At 44.1% G+C, this 17,621-nt stretch overlaps 2 protein-coding genes across 2 annotated transcripts; both read right to left on the minus strand.

Annotated features, from left to right (window-relative positions):
• Window positions 1-1,412: 1,412 nt before the first annotated feature.
• On the minus strand, window positions 1,413-5,146 carry LOC306979503 (odorant receptor 131-2-like; the record flags this gene model as incomplete). Its single annotated transcript, XM_079578461.1, has 3 exons — window positions 1,413-1,523; window positions 4,350-4,928; window positions 5,141-5,146. The coding sequence occupies 3 exons, from the start codon at window positions 5,144-5,146 to the stop codon at window positions 1,413-1,415; spliced, it is 696 nt and encodes a 231-aa protein (XP_079434587.1).
• Window positions 5,147-5,595: 449 nt separating this feature from the next.
• On the minus strand, window positions 5,596-12,494 carry LOC306979504 (odorant receptor 131-2-like; the record flags this gene model as incomplete). Its single annotated transcript, XM_079578462.1, has 3 exons — window positions 5,596-5,617; window positions 9,212-9,792; window positions 12,477-12,494. 3 exons carry the CDS (start codon window positions 12,492-12,494, stop codon window positions 5,596-5,598), a joined length of 621 nt encoding a protein of 206 aa, XP_079434588.1.
• Between the last annotated feature and the right edge of the window lie 5,127 nt (window positions 12,495-17,621).

Here is a 17,621-nt window from a genome sequence, read left to right on the forward strand (position 1 = left end):
TTTTAACGCGCACCTTTTTGTCACTCCCGACCAATGACACATAGCCCTCCCGAATGAAGGGACGATAAGAGTCACATGCTTCAGAACGGACACCTTCTACTTTCCGTTCAACAGCAGTACCAACAGGCGCAGCCAAACCAGCCCCCTTTGGATTAGCGTGAACCGCCCTGGACTTGTTTTTCAACAAATGACAGTCTGCTTTAATGTGTCCGAGCTTTTGACAATGATAACAGACCCAATCGCTGTCCCGTACAGGCGGTCCTCTGGAATCCCCTAGTCTCTTGAACTCAACCTGTTGTGCCCCATTTGTCCGGTGCAAAAACTACTTATGAGTTAACGCGTACTCGTCAGCCAATGTTGCAGCATCCGACACCTTGGCCACTTTCTGTTCATTAATGTAAGCAACACTTTTGTCCGGTATACAATTCCTGAACTCCTCCATCAACATCAGCTCCCGTAACTGCTCAAAACCCGTCACGTTTTGGGAAGCGCACCAGCGATCAAACAGTGCCGTTTTATCACGACCAAACTCCACATAGCTTTGTTTTTCTGCTTTTCTAAAACTCCTGAACTTCTGGCGATATGCCTCCGGGACCAACTCATACGCTCTTTCCACTGCCTTCTTAACCGTATCATACTTGAGGCTGTCCTCCAGCGACGATGAAGCGTAGGCCTCCTGGGCCCTACCCGTAAACACAACCTGCAAGAGTAAAGTCCACACATCCTCAGGCCAATTCAGTGTCCTAGCCAAATTTGTCAACATCCTTTTCTGTAAACGGCGGAATAAGACGAATGCACTTTTTCACATCAAACCCCATATCCACCACACCGCTACGCAGACCGGCCGGCCCCACTGACTCACGTCTCGCAACAGCTTCAAGCTCCAACCTCCGCAGTTCAAACTCTTGATTCTCCCTACTTTGGTGCTGATGGATTTCCATTTCTCTGAGTTCCAACCGACGCATTTCCAGTCGTATCTCCATTTTCCGCAACTCCGGGTCGAACACAACCTCCCCGACCCGACTGTCCATAGGAGGCAGAATCTCTTTCTCCACCAAGGCGGACTGGATTTGTTGTTTGATCTCATCTTTCCCATCCTGTTTTACAATCCGGATGTCATAATGAGCAGCTATGGCAACCAGCTCACTCTTATTGCACTCATCAAGCTTCCCTGCAGTTGGGTCAGCCACAAAAGCCTCCACCTCCATCCTCTAGCCCAAAAAATAAATATAGGCCAATCCGCGCGCCCTAAACCACACGCTACGTAGCACAACAAACAAAAAACAGCAACTCTGGATCGTACACTGTGAAGTGAAGTGCCAGTGCTAACCTGTGCAACGCCACGGGCCAAAAGCAACCAATATCCCCTCTATTCTTCGCCTACCTAACCTGTCTCACCTACTCAACTATGCCTAGCTCTTGACGTGGCTCGGCAGTGGGAAAATGAAGGACGAAACCAGCGGCTTTGAGTTTGCCACGGAGTCCCGTCGCAGCAGCTTGAAAGCCGCACGCCCCCCACGACACTATGAAAAAACAAAAAGGTGAAGCCTCAAGCAGCAGCACCTCTCCGCCTACCAGGAGATAAGGCCACCACGCTGAAACCCACCGGACTATTGCACAAAATACACAAAAGGCACGACACTCACCTTCCTCCCAGACTTGCCATGATGATCCCAACAACCTCAGGAAGCCGTGTCTCCCCCCGCTGTCCGAGTTCCGTTACTACAGCGCTGACGTCACTTCATTCATTTGAGAAACAAAAAAAAAAGTAGGTCAAACTTCCGACGTGCACTGGAGCAAAGGCATCTCACCCTTCGCTTCCTAAAAAAACGCACCAACTAAAACGCGCTACAAAAGTTGACTGATCCGATTCTCTAGGGGGAAAAAACTTTTTGGACTAGCCCCCACTTGTTACGACCCGGCTCGGAAGCCGCAACAAAGAATGGGGGAGACACGACACCATGACGTTTATAAGCCTTTGTTAAGGCATTTATTTAAAGAATCAAAAAAGAGAGCGACGTGGCCGCACAGCATGGCATGGCGAGGAGGAGCGGTCCGCAGCACTCCAGGGGATGTCGACCTCCACCCGGAGCCGCAGGAGAGAGTGAGAGCAAGCGGCGGAAACCTGGCCCTTTTACCTGGGCCACCCGGAAGTCCCACTGGGCCCCCTGGTCGCCACCTGCTGCCCACCTTCATAAACACAGACATTAGTATTACAGGCCCAGCAGGGGGGGCCATCACAATGACAGTAACAAACTGTGAGAAAAACAGCTGAGACAATGCTCAACTGTAGTTTTCAATACAAGGATCCAGTACTTTTTACGGTAAAAAACTGGTAGCTTTGGTTGACAGTTTTTTACAGTTTTTTTACGGTGAAAATCCAACCTGCCAACCTCAGCAGTGGCCAGTATTTTTACGGTAAAATTTACGGTAACAAACTGCCAACCACCGCTACCAGTTTCCACCTTATTTTTTTTACAGTAAAAAAACTGCTAACCTGAGCTGCCAGGGGGCCCTCTGGGAGCAGTTCCCCCAGAGTTTCCCCCAGAACAGAGGATGAGGTTCTTCAAGTCACGATGAGTGTTACAATAAACTGGCTTCACTATTAGAAATATAATCTGGTGGTGCCATGAGTGTATCTGTGAAGTTTACATGCTTAACTGTAAATAATATTGCAGAACTGATCTGTAAAAAGCTCTTTAATAAATATTATCAACAAGGTAAACCAGAAATATTTGCAGCAAATGTGTGTAAAATGTACAGTATTGTCACATTTTTCAAGAAATAGTTATCCACAGTAAAATAAACAGCAATTTTCTGTAAACCCATTTACGTACGTTTTCTGTAGGTAAATTACTTTTTTTTTTACTGTATAAGTTACAGACCTTTTTATTTATTTATTTTTTTACAGTGTGGAGCCAGATCTCGCTCTTTAGGGTAAAGGGTTTAGTTTAGGGTTTAGGGTTAAAGAGGGGGTATTATGCTTTTTTCAATCACATAGCACCAGTCTATATCACACTACAATGATGACCAAACCTTCTGTTGGTCTGTAAATGCAGTAAATTAGAATAACTGCCTTGTATAAAACTGCTCTTTCAAAATGGCTGTAGTGAATGTCTTGAAATAGGCCTCTGTCTCTTTAAGAACCCTTTCCGACACGCCCCCTCCACACGCTGTCTGTGGCATCAGTGGGGAGGGGGTTCTGCTGAGGAGCAGTGGTTGGTTACTCGGCTGGTGACGAAAGCTCGGAGGCGTCTCCAGGAGGTGGGGGCGTTCCTAGGAGGACTCAGGCAAACCTATCCCTAAAATGGCCGCCATCAGAGTTTTTACAGATGACTCAAAAATACGTGAATGTGCCAAGGCAACACTTCAGGCATGTTTTTAACGAGGGAATGACATAATAACATGATGTAAAGCTTGAAAAGTTGATTTAGTATAATACCCCCCCTTTAAGTTTGACTTTTAAAGGTCCAGCCTAGATGGGCCAACACACATGGGACCCACAGGGAACTGCGGACACACTCACTTATAACCCAACAATCACTCAGTCCTTAGATTGTTTTGTTGTTTTGGTTTGAGTAAAGCAGCTTCACAATACTACATCTCAAATGACAAATAATTTTACACAATAGTGTCAATATTTGTCTGTTTTTTCCCCTCAGAGAAATTTGTCCTCTACGTTTGACCCATCCTTCAGCCAGTGTCCCTGGGTAGTTGCATGGCAAGATGTGAATAAATTTAGTCAACACCTTTAATAAAGGCGTCTTCAAGTGGTGCTTAAGGGCCTGACTGCCCTGGAGACTAGTGGATGATTTATATAACAAATTGGCATTTACCATGTAAGGATTAAACAAGGAGGAGCCGTGCATTAGACGGTTATAATGCACGACGCGGAGTCAAGAACACCACGACGCGCAGCTGTTTATGGAAACAGCTGCGTTGGAGTCCGCTTACACCTGGGCCCCACGAACTGAAACTTTTATGTTTCACTTTACTAATCCAGCCAAATATGCTTAAATGCTGGGATCATTTTATGTACGCCTGAAAATTATAAATAGTGTGGTTATACGAAAATAATGCACGCTTGTTAGCACCCACCAGCCAATCAGAATCGAGTATTCACCCAGACCATGGTATAAATACTCATAATCAATTTGTTCCTACTGTATTGCCTTTGCACATGAGACATGTTTCTTTAGATACTTTCTAAAGTTTTTATCCCTGAGCCCATAAAGAAGTGGACTAATGATCCGTGGCATGATGTTGATAAATACTGTTAGTGCAAAGCGTATGGCGCGCTGACTACTTGGAAACATAGCCTGAAGTGGATATAATATTAGAACATATACATAAGTGAGCATTGAGAGCAACAGCTGGAAACTGTGAAGCAGGACAGTGTTTCGTGCTTTTCGTGCGTCGGCCGCGGCTGATTTTGCCGTGAAGAGAATCCTTAAATACGTGAAGATGAGTGTCAACCAGACAAGAACCATTACTGCAGCATTAAATATTTTATCTTTCTCAATAGAGTAGGAATGGCGCAGCACCCTGTCCTTCCCACACCACACACGCGAGTGGAAGAACTCGAGAGGCTCTGTGGCCAAAGCAATAAATACATCAGGGAGCAGGTTGAAGACATTTATCAACCAAATACAGGCAATGACTGTATACGTTTTCTTCACTGAGCAGATCTGAGAGTGCCGCAGTGGATAACACACTGCGATATAACATTCAAGGGACATAACAGCGAGAGTCAATTGGCTGTTGTAATTTGCAGCTATAGCGAGCAGAGCCACCACTATGCAGAGAGACACATTGAGAGTGAAAACTATGTAGCTTAACAAATGCAGGAGGGTCAAAAGAGTCATTAGAATAATGTCACAGATGACCAGGTGGATGAACAGGATGTAGCGCGGAATTGTCTTGAAAATCTGCAAAAAGGAAAACAACTGTAAAAAATACATATTTTCAGAAAAAATTAAAGAAATAAACACATTATGAAAATGTACACGAGCTGTATATGAAAGTGTAGGGTAAAACCCACACTTTACATTCATTATGATTTCAGAAAATGTTACTAGTTTACTGTACCTATCCCTGACAACAATGCTAATCTGGTAAAGAAAACCCAATCTGAATTTACCACCATCAAGATAAACATTCATTTAATCTATTTCCTTTTCCTCATTTGCAGTTCGTTCTATATTTACTTTTAATGTGCAAATAAAATAACATAACCCAGGGTAGTTGTAAATCAATAAAGTCTATGTAGAGTAAATGTAATCGCAAACCTACCAAATGGAAATTTCATAGACATGACTGATTTGAAATATTTTTGTAGCACACATGCAGTACTTTTTTAGCAGTATAGCTCTCAGTATTTTGTTTTAGAATTTTAAAGGACTATGCCACGTGCTGAAATGAAAGATTGATTGAAGAGTCTGACCTCATGTTTTAAAAAGGTGTACACCATTGTAGCATTAACATAGTTGATGATGATACAGAAAACCACAGTGACCAAATTGTTCACGACAGCTGCCCGTTTGAGATCCTCATCCCAGACCCATCCTGGAGGAAGCGAACTATTGTCAAATAAGATCATGGGTCAAACGAAGATGCCCTTCAAACAAAAGGAAAGGGAAAGCATTAAAGGTTACCATTTAAACTCAACTGTCCAAACACAGATCAACTAGCTAAATGTATCCAAACATTTAATAACAAGAAACACATTTAAATTTTAAAGATGTTAAAAGCAATGGTCAGTGTAGCCCAGTCTTTTATGGCATCATCGCTCACCTCTTCTGCAGCAGACGTCCAGGCGAGCAACTAAACCTGCTGTAAGTACAACTTATTTATAGGCCTCACTGACAATGTCAAGGGAGAAATGTCACATGTTGTTGAAATGTTGATGAAACTCACACTTTATAATTAACCAGTTATATTGGTGTATAATTGTGCTATGCATGGCAATGGGGAGGGGGGGGGGGGAGCAGTGTTGTTGTCTGCTTCTATTTGGAAGAGTGGGTGGTTGGGTGACCGGGAACTGCTTTTAATCTGTTAAACACTTTGTGTTACAACCTTGTATGAAAAGCGCTTAATAAATAAAATTTTGATTGATTGATTGATTGATTGATTGATTGATTGATTGATTGATTGATTGATTTATTGATTGATTGATTGATTGATTGATTGATTGATTGATTGATTGATTGATTGATTGATTGATTGATTGATTGATTGAAATAAGTGAAATCACACCATGAAAAAGGCAGGCACCAGGAACTTTAGGTTCATTTAAACCTAAAGTTATATTTGGACAGGTTTTTTGCGTGGAGTTTTCATTGGGGCAAAAGTAATCCTCCAATTTTAAACATTATTGAACTTTAGTTTGAAAATACACAATTGATTCTTATAAGCTCCATGACTTCCTTCTTTACCTGTTGTTCTTAGCTCAGCCTTTTTACAGGAAACAAAGAGCACACTGTATTTAGCGTCATGTTATTGTCACTCATGGTGTCTGACCTAAAGTCTAACTCTGAAGAAAGTCAGTTCACATGTACATTGAGAAGGTTTTAAGTTTTAAGTTAGACTTTATTAATCTCTGTAGAGATTTATTCTGGTCCTTTGGGCTGAAGAGGTTATTTTGAGTGAAAAAATAGGTGTTTAATTAATTTTCAAGGTTTCAATTGTAAATTGTGCAGAGATTGTTCAAATGACAGTAACAAACTGTGAGAAAAACAGCTGAGACAATGCTCAACTGTAATTTTCATTGCAAGGATCCAGTACTTTTTACGGTAAAAAACTGGTAGCTTTGGTTGCCAGTTTTTTTTACGGTGAAAATCCAACCTGCCAACCTCAGCAGTGGCCAGTATTTTTATGGTCAAATTTACGGTAACAAACTGCCAACCACCACCAGTTTTCACCTTTTTTTTTTTACAGTAAAAAAAACTGCTAACCTGAGCTGCCCCCTGGCAGCAGGTCTCTGCATAAGTTTCCCTCAGAACAGAGGATGAGGTTCTTCAAGTCACGATGAGTGTTACAATTTTTTTTTTTTTTTTTTTATTATTGACCTTTATTTAACCAGGATAGTCCCACTGAGATAAAGATTGTACATCTATTGTACATGTTTTTAGTGGTAGGTGAAACCGGGGTGCCCGGAGGAAACCTACGCAGACACGGGGAGAACATGCAAACTCCACACAGAAAGGCCCTGTCCAGGTGGGAATTGAACCCTTCTAGCTGTGAGGCGTGAGCGCTAACTGCCGCGCCACCGTGCCGCCCAAAGTGGCTTCACTATTAGAAATATAATCTGGTGGTGCCATGAGTGGATCTGTGAAGTTTACATACTTAACTGTAAATAATATTGCAGAACTGATCTGTAAAAAGCTCTTTAATACATATTATCAACAGGGTAAACCAGAAATATTTGAAGCAAATGTATGTAAAATGTACAGTATTGTCACATTTTTCAAGAAATATTTATCCACAGTAAAATAAACAGTAATTTTCTGTAAATCCATCTACATACTTTTTCTGTAGGTAAATTTCATTTTTTTTTTTTACTGTATAAGTTACAGACCTTTTTTTTTTTTTTTTTTTTTACAGTGTGGAGCCAGATCTCGCTCTTTAAGGTAGAAAGGGTTAAGTTTGACTTTTAATGGGGGGGTATTATGCAAAATCGACTTTTTCCAGCTTTACATCATGTTATGAAGTCATTCCCTCATTAAAACCATGCCTGAAGTGTTGCCTTGGCACATTCACGTATTTTCGCGTAGTCTGTAAAAACTATGATGGCGGCCATTTTAGGAATAAAACGCCTGATTCCTTCTGGGAACGCCTCGACCGCCAGGATACGCCTCCGACCTTTCGTCACCAGCCAAGTAACCAACCACTGCTCCTCAGCAGAACCCCCTCCCCGCAGTGTCTAGCCCTAAGATGTAAACAGTCATCAATTCAATTCAATTCAATTCATCTTTTTTATTTGAGCATCTGAGCTCCACAAAGTTCTTCATAGGAACAGAGTTCAGCACAGTAGTCAAGCAAAAGAAAGATACATGCGTCGGTGAATAGCCAAATAGATAAATAAATAACGTGGATATGATGCTCAAAAGGAGTAGGCAGAAGCTTCATGTGTCATCATGGAGGATTAGCTTCATGTGTTGTGAACCGGAGCCACAGCAGACTTTTACAAAGACACACATCAGTGTTTCTGTTACCGAAACACCCAGGATTCAAACCGGTGACAAGAACACTTATTTCAGTGTCTGGTTCTGCGCTGGGCCTTGATGATGCACAGAGCCTCCGGAGAAAGCTAATGCTAAGCTAAACCTCGAGTCATCACGTGAAAACGAGAAATATGCACAAATAAAGTCAATAAAACCACAACACATAAAGAACCGTTTAACAATGATCACACACGGAGCCTGGCTTGTTGAGTTGGAAGTTTATTGCTCACATTTCATCTACAATGGGTCATGGCCGAGTGGCTTTCTTAGCTCCGGGAGCTTGTTAGCTCCGGGAGCTTGACTTCTGTCAATAACCTTGACAGAAGTCAAGGTTATTGACTTCTGTCAATAACCTCCTAAAGGTTATTGACAGAAGTGAGCGGGGGGAAGTCTTTAGGAGTTACTGCGCGGACGTTTTGCTCCTCGTATCATTACGCCTCACAAGATAGTCCCCCTTTTTATTTGCCTATAAAATCGACATGCTACATTTCTGTGTAAATATACTTCGCATGAAAACACTTCACGTAACTTTATTTAAATAGGGAACTCGTGGAAGAGCTTGGTAGCTTCTATCGTGAGCTTTTTTGGAGCTATGTGACATGTGGGAGAGGCTGCGTATGTGCTCCGTTTGCCTGGCAGAGCGCACAGACAAAGACCAGACGGGGATATATTAACCCGGCTAAAGTGAGGTAAGAGCATATCTCAGTATGCCTATTCCTTTAAGGGCCTGACTGCCCTGGAGACTAGTGGATGATTTATATAACAAATTGGCATTTACCATATACTCATAATCAATTTGTTCCTACTGTATTGCCTTTGCACATGAGACATGTTTCTTTAGATACTTTCTAAAGTTTTTATCCCTGAGCCCATAAAGAAGTGGACTAATGATCCGTGGCATGATGTTGATAAATACTGTTAGTGCAAAGCGTATGGCGCGCTGACTATTTGGAAACATAGCCTGAAGTCGATATAATATGGGAAAATACACATAAGTGAGCATTGAGAGCAACAGCTGGAAACTGTGAAGCAGGACAGTGTTTCGTGCTTTTCGTGCGTCGGCTGCAGCTGATTTTGCCGTGAAGAGAATCCTTAAATACGTGAAGATAAGAGTCAACCAGACAAGAGCCATTACTGCAGCATCAAATATTTTATCTTTCTCAATAGAGTAGGAATGGTGCAGCACCCTGTCCTTCCCACACCACACACGCGAGTGGAAGAACTCGAGAGGCTCTGTGGCCAAAGCAATAAATACATCGGGAAGCAGGTTTAGGGCATCTATCAGCCAAATACAGGCAATGACTATATACGTTTTCTTCACTGAGCAGATCTGAGAGTGCCGCAGTGGATAACACACTGCGATATAACATTCAAGGGACATAACAGCGAGAGTCAATTGGCTGTTATGATTGGCAGCTGTAGCGAGCAGAGCCACCACTATGCAGAGAGACACATTGAGAGTGAAAACTATGTAGCTTAACAAATGAAGGAGGGTCAAAAGAGTCACTAGAATAATGTCACAGATAACCAGGTGGATGAACAGGATGTAGCGTGGAATTGTTTTGAAAATCTGCAAAAAGGAAAACAACTGTAAAAAATACATATTTTCAGAAAAAATTAAAGAAATAAACACATTATGAAAATGTACACGAGCTGTATATGAAAGTGTAGGGTAAAACCCACACTTTACATTCATTATGATTTCAGAAAATGTTACTAGTTTACTGTACCTATTCCTGACAACAATGCTAATCTGGTAAAGAAAACCCAATCTGAATTTACCACCATAAAGATTAACATTCTCATTCAATCTATTACTTTTAATGTGCAAATAAAATAACATAACCCAGGGTAGTTGTAAATCAATAAAGTCTATGTACAGTAAATGTAATCGCAAACCTACCAAAGGGAAATTTCATAGACATGACAGATTTGAAATATTTTTGTAGCACACATACAGTACTTTTTAGCAGTGTAGCTCTCAATATTTTGTTTTAGAATTTCAAAGACTATGCCACAGATTTATTGAAGCTTCTGACCTCATGTTTTAAAAAGGTGTACACCATTGTAGCATTAACATAGTTGATGATGATACAGAAAACCACAGTGACCAAATTGTTCACGACAGCTGCCCGTTTGAGATCCTCATCCCAGACCCATCCGGGAGGAAGCGAACTATTGTCAGATAAGATCATGGGTCAAACGAAGATGCCCTTCAAACAAAAGGAGAGGGAAAGCATTAAAGGTTGACATTTAAACTCAACTGTCCAAACACAGATCAACTAGCTAAATGTATCCAAACATTTAAAAACAAGAAACACATTTAAATTTTAAAGATGTTCAAAGCAATGTTCAGTGTAGCCCAGTCTTTTATGGCATCATCGCTCACCTCTTCTGCAGCAGATGTCCAGGCGAGCAACTAAACCTGAATGTACGATTTATTTATAGGCCTCACTAGTAATGTCAAGGGAGAAATGTCACATGTGAAATGTAAATGCTTGCACGTTTTAACTTTACCTCACTTTTAATAGCAACCATTTTTTTTAATTTTTAGTACAGTTTTCATTGGGCAAATAATAATCATCCAATATTAAACTTAAAAATAGGAAGATTCTTGTTGAGATCAAGCCCTCTTTAATACCTTCTAATCACTTTTGTTATTATAGCCACCATCTTGAGGACCATTGGCTCGTGTATATTAACCCTCGTGTCGCCTTCGCGGGTCTTTTTGACCCGCTGGCATGTTCCGGGCATTTGGATGCAAGGTGACACAAGGGGGCGCCCTTCCAACCTTCTCAGTGTAAATGTGAGTTGACTTTCTTCAGAGTTAGACTTTAGGTCAGACACCATGAGTGACAGTAACATGACGCTAAATACAGTGAGCTCTTTGTTTGCAGCAAAAAGTCAGAGGCCTCATTGCTCTTCAGTCACAGACTGAGAAGTGAAGAAGGAAGTCATGGAGCTTCTGCTTTAGACAGAACTTCAGACTTCTGCTGCATGTAGCGGTCACATTACATCATATCAAATGTTGTAATCTGTAAAGCACTTTGTGATCCCTTTTGGTATGCAAAGTGCTTTATAAATAAAGATTGATTGATATATCATATTCTGAAACTCAAATCTGTAGTAAAAACATAATATATGGAAAATAATTACAATTACAAAAATCCTGTATCTAATATAAAAAATAGTTTTTTTTTTTTAAATTTACTCTCATTCTAAAAAAGAAAACCCAAACAAACCCTAACCATTTGTATCTGCTGTAAAGTCATGTTTGTCCCAGTTCCTCTGAGTCGTGGTGCAGCAGGACTGATGTGGACAGATGTTACAGGAGAAGCTCATGAGGTTCATTTCTTCAACAGTTACTATAGTAACTATTTTCTCCACAGTAAAAGTAGATCTACCACAGTCCTGTCCACATCTGTCATGGTCCACCATGACCCACCATGACTCAGAGGAACTGGGACAAACATGACTTTACAGCAGATACAAATGGTTTGGGTTTGTTTGGGTTTTCTTTTTTAGAATGAGAGTAAAAAAAAATATATATATTTTGGATTAGATACATGATTTTCAACTATTTATCTTTTTGTAATTGTAATAATTATTTCCATATATTTTGTTCTTACTACAGATTTGAGTTTCAGAATATGATCAATCAATCTTTATGCATAAAGCGCTTCGCATACCGAAAGGTATCACAAAGTGCTTTACAGATTACAACATTTGATATGACATAATATGACCCTTACATGCAGCAGAAGACTGAAGTTCTGTCTAAAGCAGAAGCTCCATGACTTCCTTCTTCACTTCTCAGTCTGTGACTGAAGAGCAATGAGGCCTCAGCCTTTTTACTGCAAACAAAGAGCTCACTGTATTTAGCGTCATGTTACTGTCACTCATGGTGTCTGACCTAAAGTCTCACTCTGAAGAAAGTCAACTCACATTTACACTGAGAGGGTTGGAAGGGCGCCCCCTTGTGTCACCTTGTATCCAAATGCCCGGAACATGACAGCGGGTCTAAAAGACCCGCGAAGGCGACACGAGGGTTAAATCAGGCAATTTGCTATGATCAACCCCGTGAGCTGCTACCTTAACGTGGTGGGGTTGTTTGAGTGCCCGAATGATCCGAGGAGCTATGTGTTCTGAGGCTTTATGCCTCTGGTAGGGTCTCCCATGGCAAAAAGGTCCGAGGTGACGGGTCAGACGAAGAGCAGTTCAGAAGACTCTTATGGACGTACGACATGCAAGGACCGTGACGTCGCCCGGCATGGCGCAGCCGGGCCCCACCCTGGAGCCAGACCTGGGGTTGGGGCCCAAACGCGAGCGTCTGGTGGCCGGGCCTCTGCCCACGGGGCCCGGCCGGGCACAGCCCGAAGGGACGACATGGGCCCGCCCTCCTGTGGACCCACCACCCGCAGAGGGATCCGTGGGGGTCGGGTGCGAAGAGGACTGGGTGGCGGTCAGAGGCAGGTGCCTCGACGACCTGGTCCACATGTGCAGCTTCTGGCGTTCGGGACTTGGAACGTCACTTCGCTGGGGGGGAAGGAGCCTGAGCCTGTGCGGGAGGGTGAGAGATACCGGCTAGATATAGTCGGGCTCACCTCCACGCACAGCTTGGGTTCCGGTGGACGAGAGGGTCGCGTCCCTACGCCTTCGGGTCGGGGACAGGTCTCTCACCGTTGTCTCGGCCTAAGGGACCAACATCGGTGCAGAGTACCCGGCCTTCTTGGAGTCCCTGGGAGGGGTACTAGATAGTGCTCCGACAGGGGACTCCATTGTTCTGCTGGGGGACTTCAACGCCCACGTGGGTAACGACAGTGAGACCTGGGTGGGAGTGATTGGGAAGAACGGCCTCCCCGATCTGTACCCGTGTGGTGTTCTGTTATTGGACTTCTGTGCTAGTCGCAGTTTGTCCATAACAAACACCATGTTCGAGCACAAGGGTGTCCATAAGTGCACGTGGCACCAGGACAGCCTAGGCCCTAGATCGATGATCGACTTTGTAGTTGTGTCGTCTGATCTCCGGCCGCGTGTCTCGGACACTCGGGTGAAGAGAGGGGCTGAGCTGTCAACTGATCACCACCTGGTGGTGAGCTGGATCCGCTGGCAGGGGAGGAAGCCGGTCAGACCTGGCAGGCCCAAGCGTGTTGTGAGGGTCTGCTGGGAACGTCTGGCGGATCCCTCTGTCAGTGGGGTCTTCAACTCCCACCTCCGGAAGAGCTTCACCCAGATTCCGGGGGAGGCTGGGGACATGGAGTCCGAGTGGACCCTGTTCTCCTCCTCCATTGTCGATGCGGCTGCTCGCAGTTGTGGCCGTAAGGTCTCTGGTGCCTGTCGCGGCGACAATCCCCGAACCCGGTGGTGGCGCCGGAAGTAAGGGATGCCGTCAAGCTGAAGAAGGAGTCCTACCTGGCCTTGTTGGCTTGTGGGACCCCGGAGGCAGCTGAGAGGTACTGGCAGGCCAAGCGTGCTGCAGCTCGTGTGGTCGCAGAGGCAAAAACTCGGGTCTGGGAGGAGCTCGGAGAAGCCATGGAGGAGGACTATCGGTCGGCCTCAAGGAGATTCTGGCAAACCATCCGGCGCCTCAGGAGGGGGAAGCAGTGCTTCACCAACACTGTTTACAGGGCGGGTGGGGGGCTGCTGACCTCGACTGGGGATGTTGTCGGGCGGTGGAAGGAGTACTTTGAGGACCTCCTCAATCCCGTCGTCACGTCTTCCGATGGGAAGCAGAGGCTGGGGGCTCGGAGGTGGGCTCGCCCATCACCCAAGCTGAAGTCACCGAGGTGGTGAGAAAGCTCCTCGGTGGCAAGGCTCTCGGGGTGGATGAGATTCGTCCTGAGTACCTTAAGTCTCTGGATGTTGTAGGACGGTCTTAGCTGACACGTCTCTGCAACATCGCGTGGCGGTCGGGGACAGCGCTCCTGGATTGGCAGACCGGGGTGGTGGTCCCTCTCTTTAAGAAGGGGGACCTGAGGGTGTGTTCCAATTACAGAGGGATCACCCTCCTCAGCCTCCCCGGTAAGGTCTACTCCAGGGTGCTGGAGAGGAGGATCCGGCCGATAGTTGAACCTTGGATCCAGGAGGAACAATGCGGTTTTCGTCCTGGTCGTGGCACACTGGACCAGCTCTATACCCTCCGTCGGGTGCTTGAGGGTTCGTGGGAGTTCGCCCAACCAGTCCACATGTGTTTTGTGGACTTGGAGAAGGCGTTCGACCGCGTCCCTCGTGGTGCCCTGTGGGGGGTGCCCCGGGAGTATGGGGTCCGGGGCCCTCTGCTAAGGGCTGTCCGTTCCCTGTATGACCGCAGCAGGAGCTTGGTTTGCATTGCCGGCAATAAGTCAGACCTGTTCCCGGTGCGTGTTGGTCTCCGCCAGGACTGCCCTTTGTCACCGGTTCTGTTCATTACTTTTATGGACAGAATTTCTAGGCGCAGCCAGGGGCCGGAGGGTGTCCGGTTTGGGAGCCTCAGGATCTCATCTCTGCTGTTTGCAGATGATGTTGTTCTGTTGGCTTCAACGAACCAGGACCTTCAGCTGCTCTGGGGCGGTTTGCAGCCGAGTGTGTAGCGGCCGGGATGAGGATCAGCACCTCCAAATCTGAAGCCATGGTTCACCACCGGAAAAAGGTGGCTTCCCCTCTACAGGTCGGTGGGGAGTCCTTACCTCAAGTGGAGGAGTTCAAGTATCTCGGGGTCTTGTTCACGAGTGAGGGGCGGATGGAGCGTGAGATCGATAGACGGATCGGTGCGGCGTCAGCAGTGATGCGGTCGCTGTATCGGTCTGTCGTGGTGAAGAGGGAGCTGAGTCGGGGGGCAAAGCTCTCGATTTACCGATCGATCTACGTTCCCACTCTCACCTATGGTCATGAGATTTGGGTCATGACCGAAAGGACAAGATCGCGAATACAAGCGGCCGAAATGAGTTTCCTTCGCAGGGTGGCTGGACGCACCCTTCGAGATTGGGTGAGAAGCTCAGTTACCCGGGAGGAGCTCGGAGTAGTCGCTGCTCCTTCACGTCGAAAGGAGCCAGTTGAGGTGGCTAGGGCATCTGTTTCGGATGCCTCCTGGTCGCCTCCCGTGGGAGGTGTTCCAGGCATGTCCTAGTGGGACAAGGCCTCGTGGAAGACCCAGGACACGCTGGTGGGACTATGTCTCCGAGCTGGCCTGGTGTCGCCTCGGGGTCCCCCCAGAACAGCTGGAGGAGGTGTGTGTGGATCGGGAAGTTTCGGCATCTCTGCTGAGACTGCTGCCCCCGCGACCCGGCCCCGGATAAAGCGGAAGAAAATGGATGGATGGATGGATGGAATTTGCTATGATGAGCTGGACCAATGCTTTAAGAAAAATTAAAGCCTAAGGGTTGCGCTACTATTGCGTATCTCCCGAAAGCCAGCTTCCTGCCTGAGAAGACCGATTAAACTAGCCACTCCAATCAAACCCGCAGAACCACACAGCCCGTAGCCAGCTACATTATGTTAACAATTATAATTATGCAAATTGTATTTAGTACCATAAAGGTAAATTTAAAAAAACAAAAAATCAATCAAACTTATGGATGATATTGTGTCCCAGGGCTCTTTGATTTACTGACATCAATCTCAAACAGCTGTGATCATTAGTTGTCAGGTAAGCCCAGTTAAGTGAAAAACTACTGAAAATGGACGTTAAAGGGATATTTCAGGATTTTTGACATAGGGCCTCATTTCCAAGTTATCCACAGTGTTGTTAATTTCTGGAGATTTTATTTTCTATTACATCAGAATCAGAATAGCTTTTATTGCAATTGTTTGAGAACAGGTTCACAAACTAGGATTTATTTCTCTTAAGTCTTTTCCTAAAACCCACATTTATTTTCGGGCTTTTAATACTGCGTGATTTGTGTGGTCCTCTGAGTCTTTTATTTAGTTTCATTGTTTTTAATTAAATTTTATTGTTTTTACAATTTTATTTACTTTAAAACGTTTTTTATTGTATCTTAGTTATATTATTTTATTATTCTTTATTGTTTTTAATTATTTTATGCTTTTAGTTGAATGACTGGTTTGGTCTCACTGATTTCATTGTATTAATTTTTTTATTCCTATATACCAGGGTCCCCAATTAAATCAGTTTGAGGTCAATCCATCATTTTGCCATTTTATTTCAATGTTATTCAAACTGTTTTGATAATTTTTAGTTTTGGAAAATTTCAGAAATTAAGTATATTGAGAGGATGAAAAGGCCTTGGAGTCTGGACTTAAGCCTCTGGGGGTCCGGATCTGGACCCTGGTCCGCCAGTTGGAGACCCCTGCTATATACTGTCAATCTTGTGTGCAGCACTTTGGAAACGCTTGTTTATAAAATGTGCTTTATGAATAAAGTGGATTGGATTGGAGAACGCAAGATGTGAGTGATGTCAGCCAGCGGCTAAAACCAACAAAGTATTGTGTGTGTCTGACTTTACCATTCATTATTTTATTGACTACTTTCAAATGAACATGACTTACTTGCGTTGCTATCTAAATATATGTTGAATGCAAAGTTAATCTTCTGTGCAGGCACAGCACCATGGGAGACATAACCATTTTCTTGGCTTCAAAGTTTGTGAAGGACGTCGCCAAAATTAGCCCTCTGTACCACACTTCCACACCGTACTACATGTACCCTAAATATAAGCATGGTGATTACACTGTCAGAAACAAGAAGACCAAGCCTAAGAGATGTATGTCATTTATTAAAACAAATAGACAAAGTAAAACAAATGAAATAAATGTCATTCTTTGTTTCCGGTCTACATTGACAGGCTAAAGGAACGGGTGGTTGAGGATTGCCATACCAACAGCAGCCACACACTGACAAGCAGAAGGCAGTGAGCAGGGTGAGGCTTCCATGCTAGCCACAACTGCCCTGGGGGGTAAATGGCTATTATGTAATGATAATTGATCATTTGGCTTTCCTTGTAGTTTTCATGGAGAAAGCTGATAAATCCATACCACTTACTCTGAGGTTACTTCTAAAAAGTTGTTTGCAATTTGATATAATTGCTATAGAGTTTTCTTTCCAACAGTTCTAATAATGGAAGATACACAAGATGCATTCTAAAAACAGATGAGTTAAATTTAACCAATCTGGTTGGTAGATATGTGTCAAACCGAACTATTGGTTAAAACAACCAATCTAATGATAGTGTTCTACCAAGTATAGATCCACATGAGGGGGTGACCACAGACAAATATGAAAGATAAGTGGTGCATGTGTTGTAATCACATTAATAATCAGTAGATTATCTTCTTTGAAACTGACCTGTCTCACCAAAGAACTGCAGGTAGCCTATGTGGCGTAGGCTACCTGCAGCCCATGTGGGCTCAAAGCCACATGTTCAAAGCCTGGGTGATCTGTTATACAGGTGACATTGTTCTGCT

The sequence above is a fragment of the Gobius niger genome, assembly GCF_951799975.1.
Source record: "Gobius niger genome assembly, chromosome: 20".
NCBI lineage: Eukaryota > Metazoa > Chordata > Actinopteri > Gobiiformes > Gobiidae > Gobius > Gobius niger.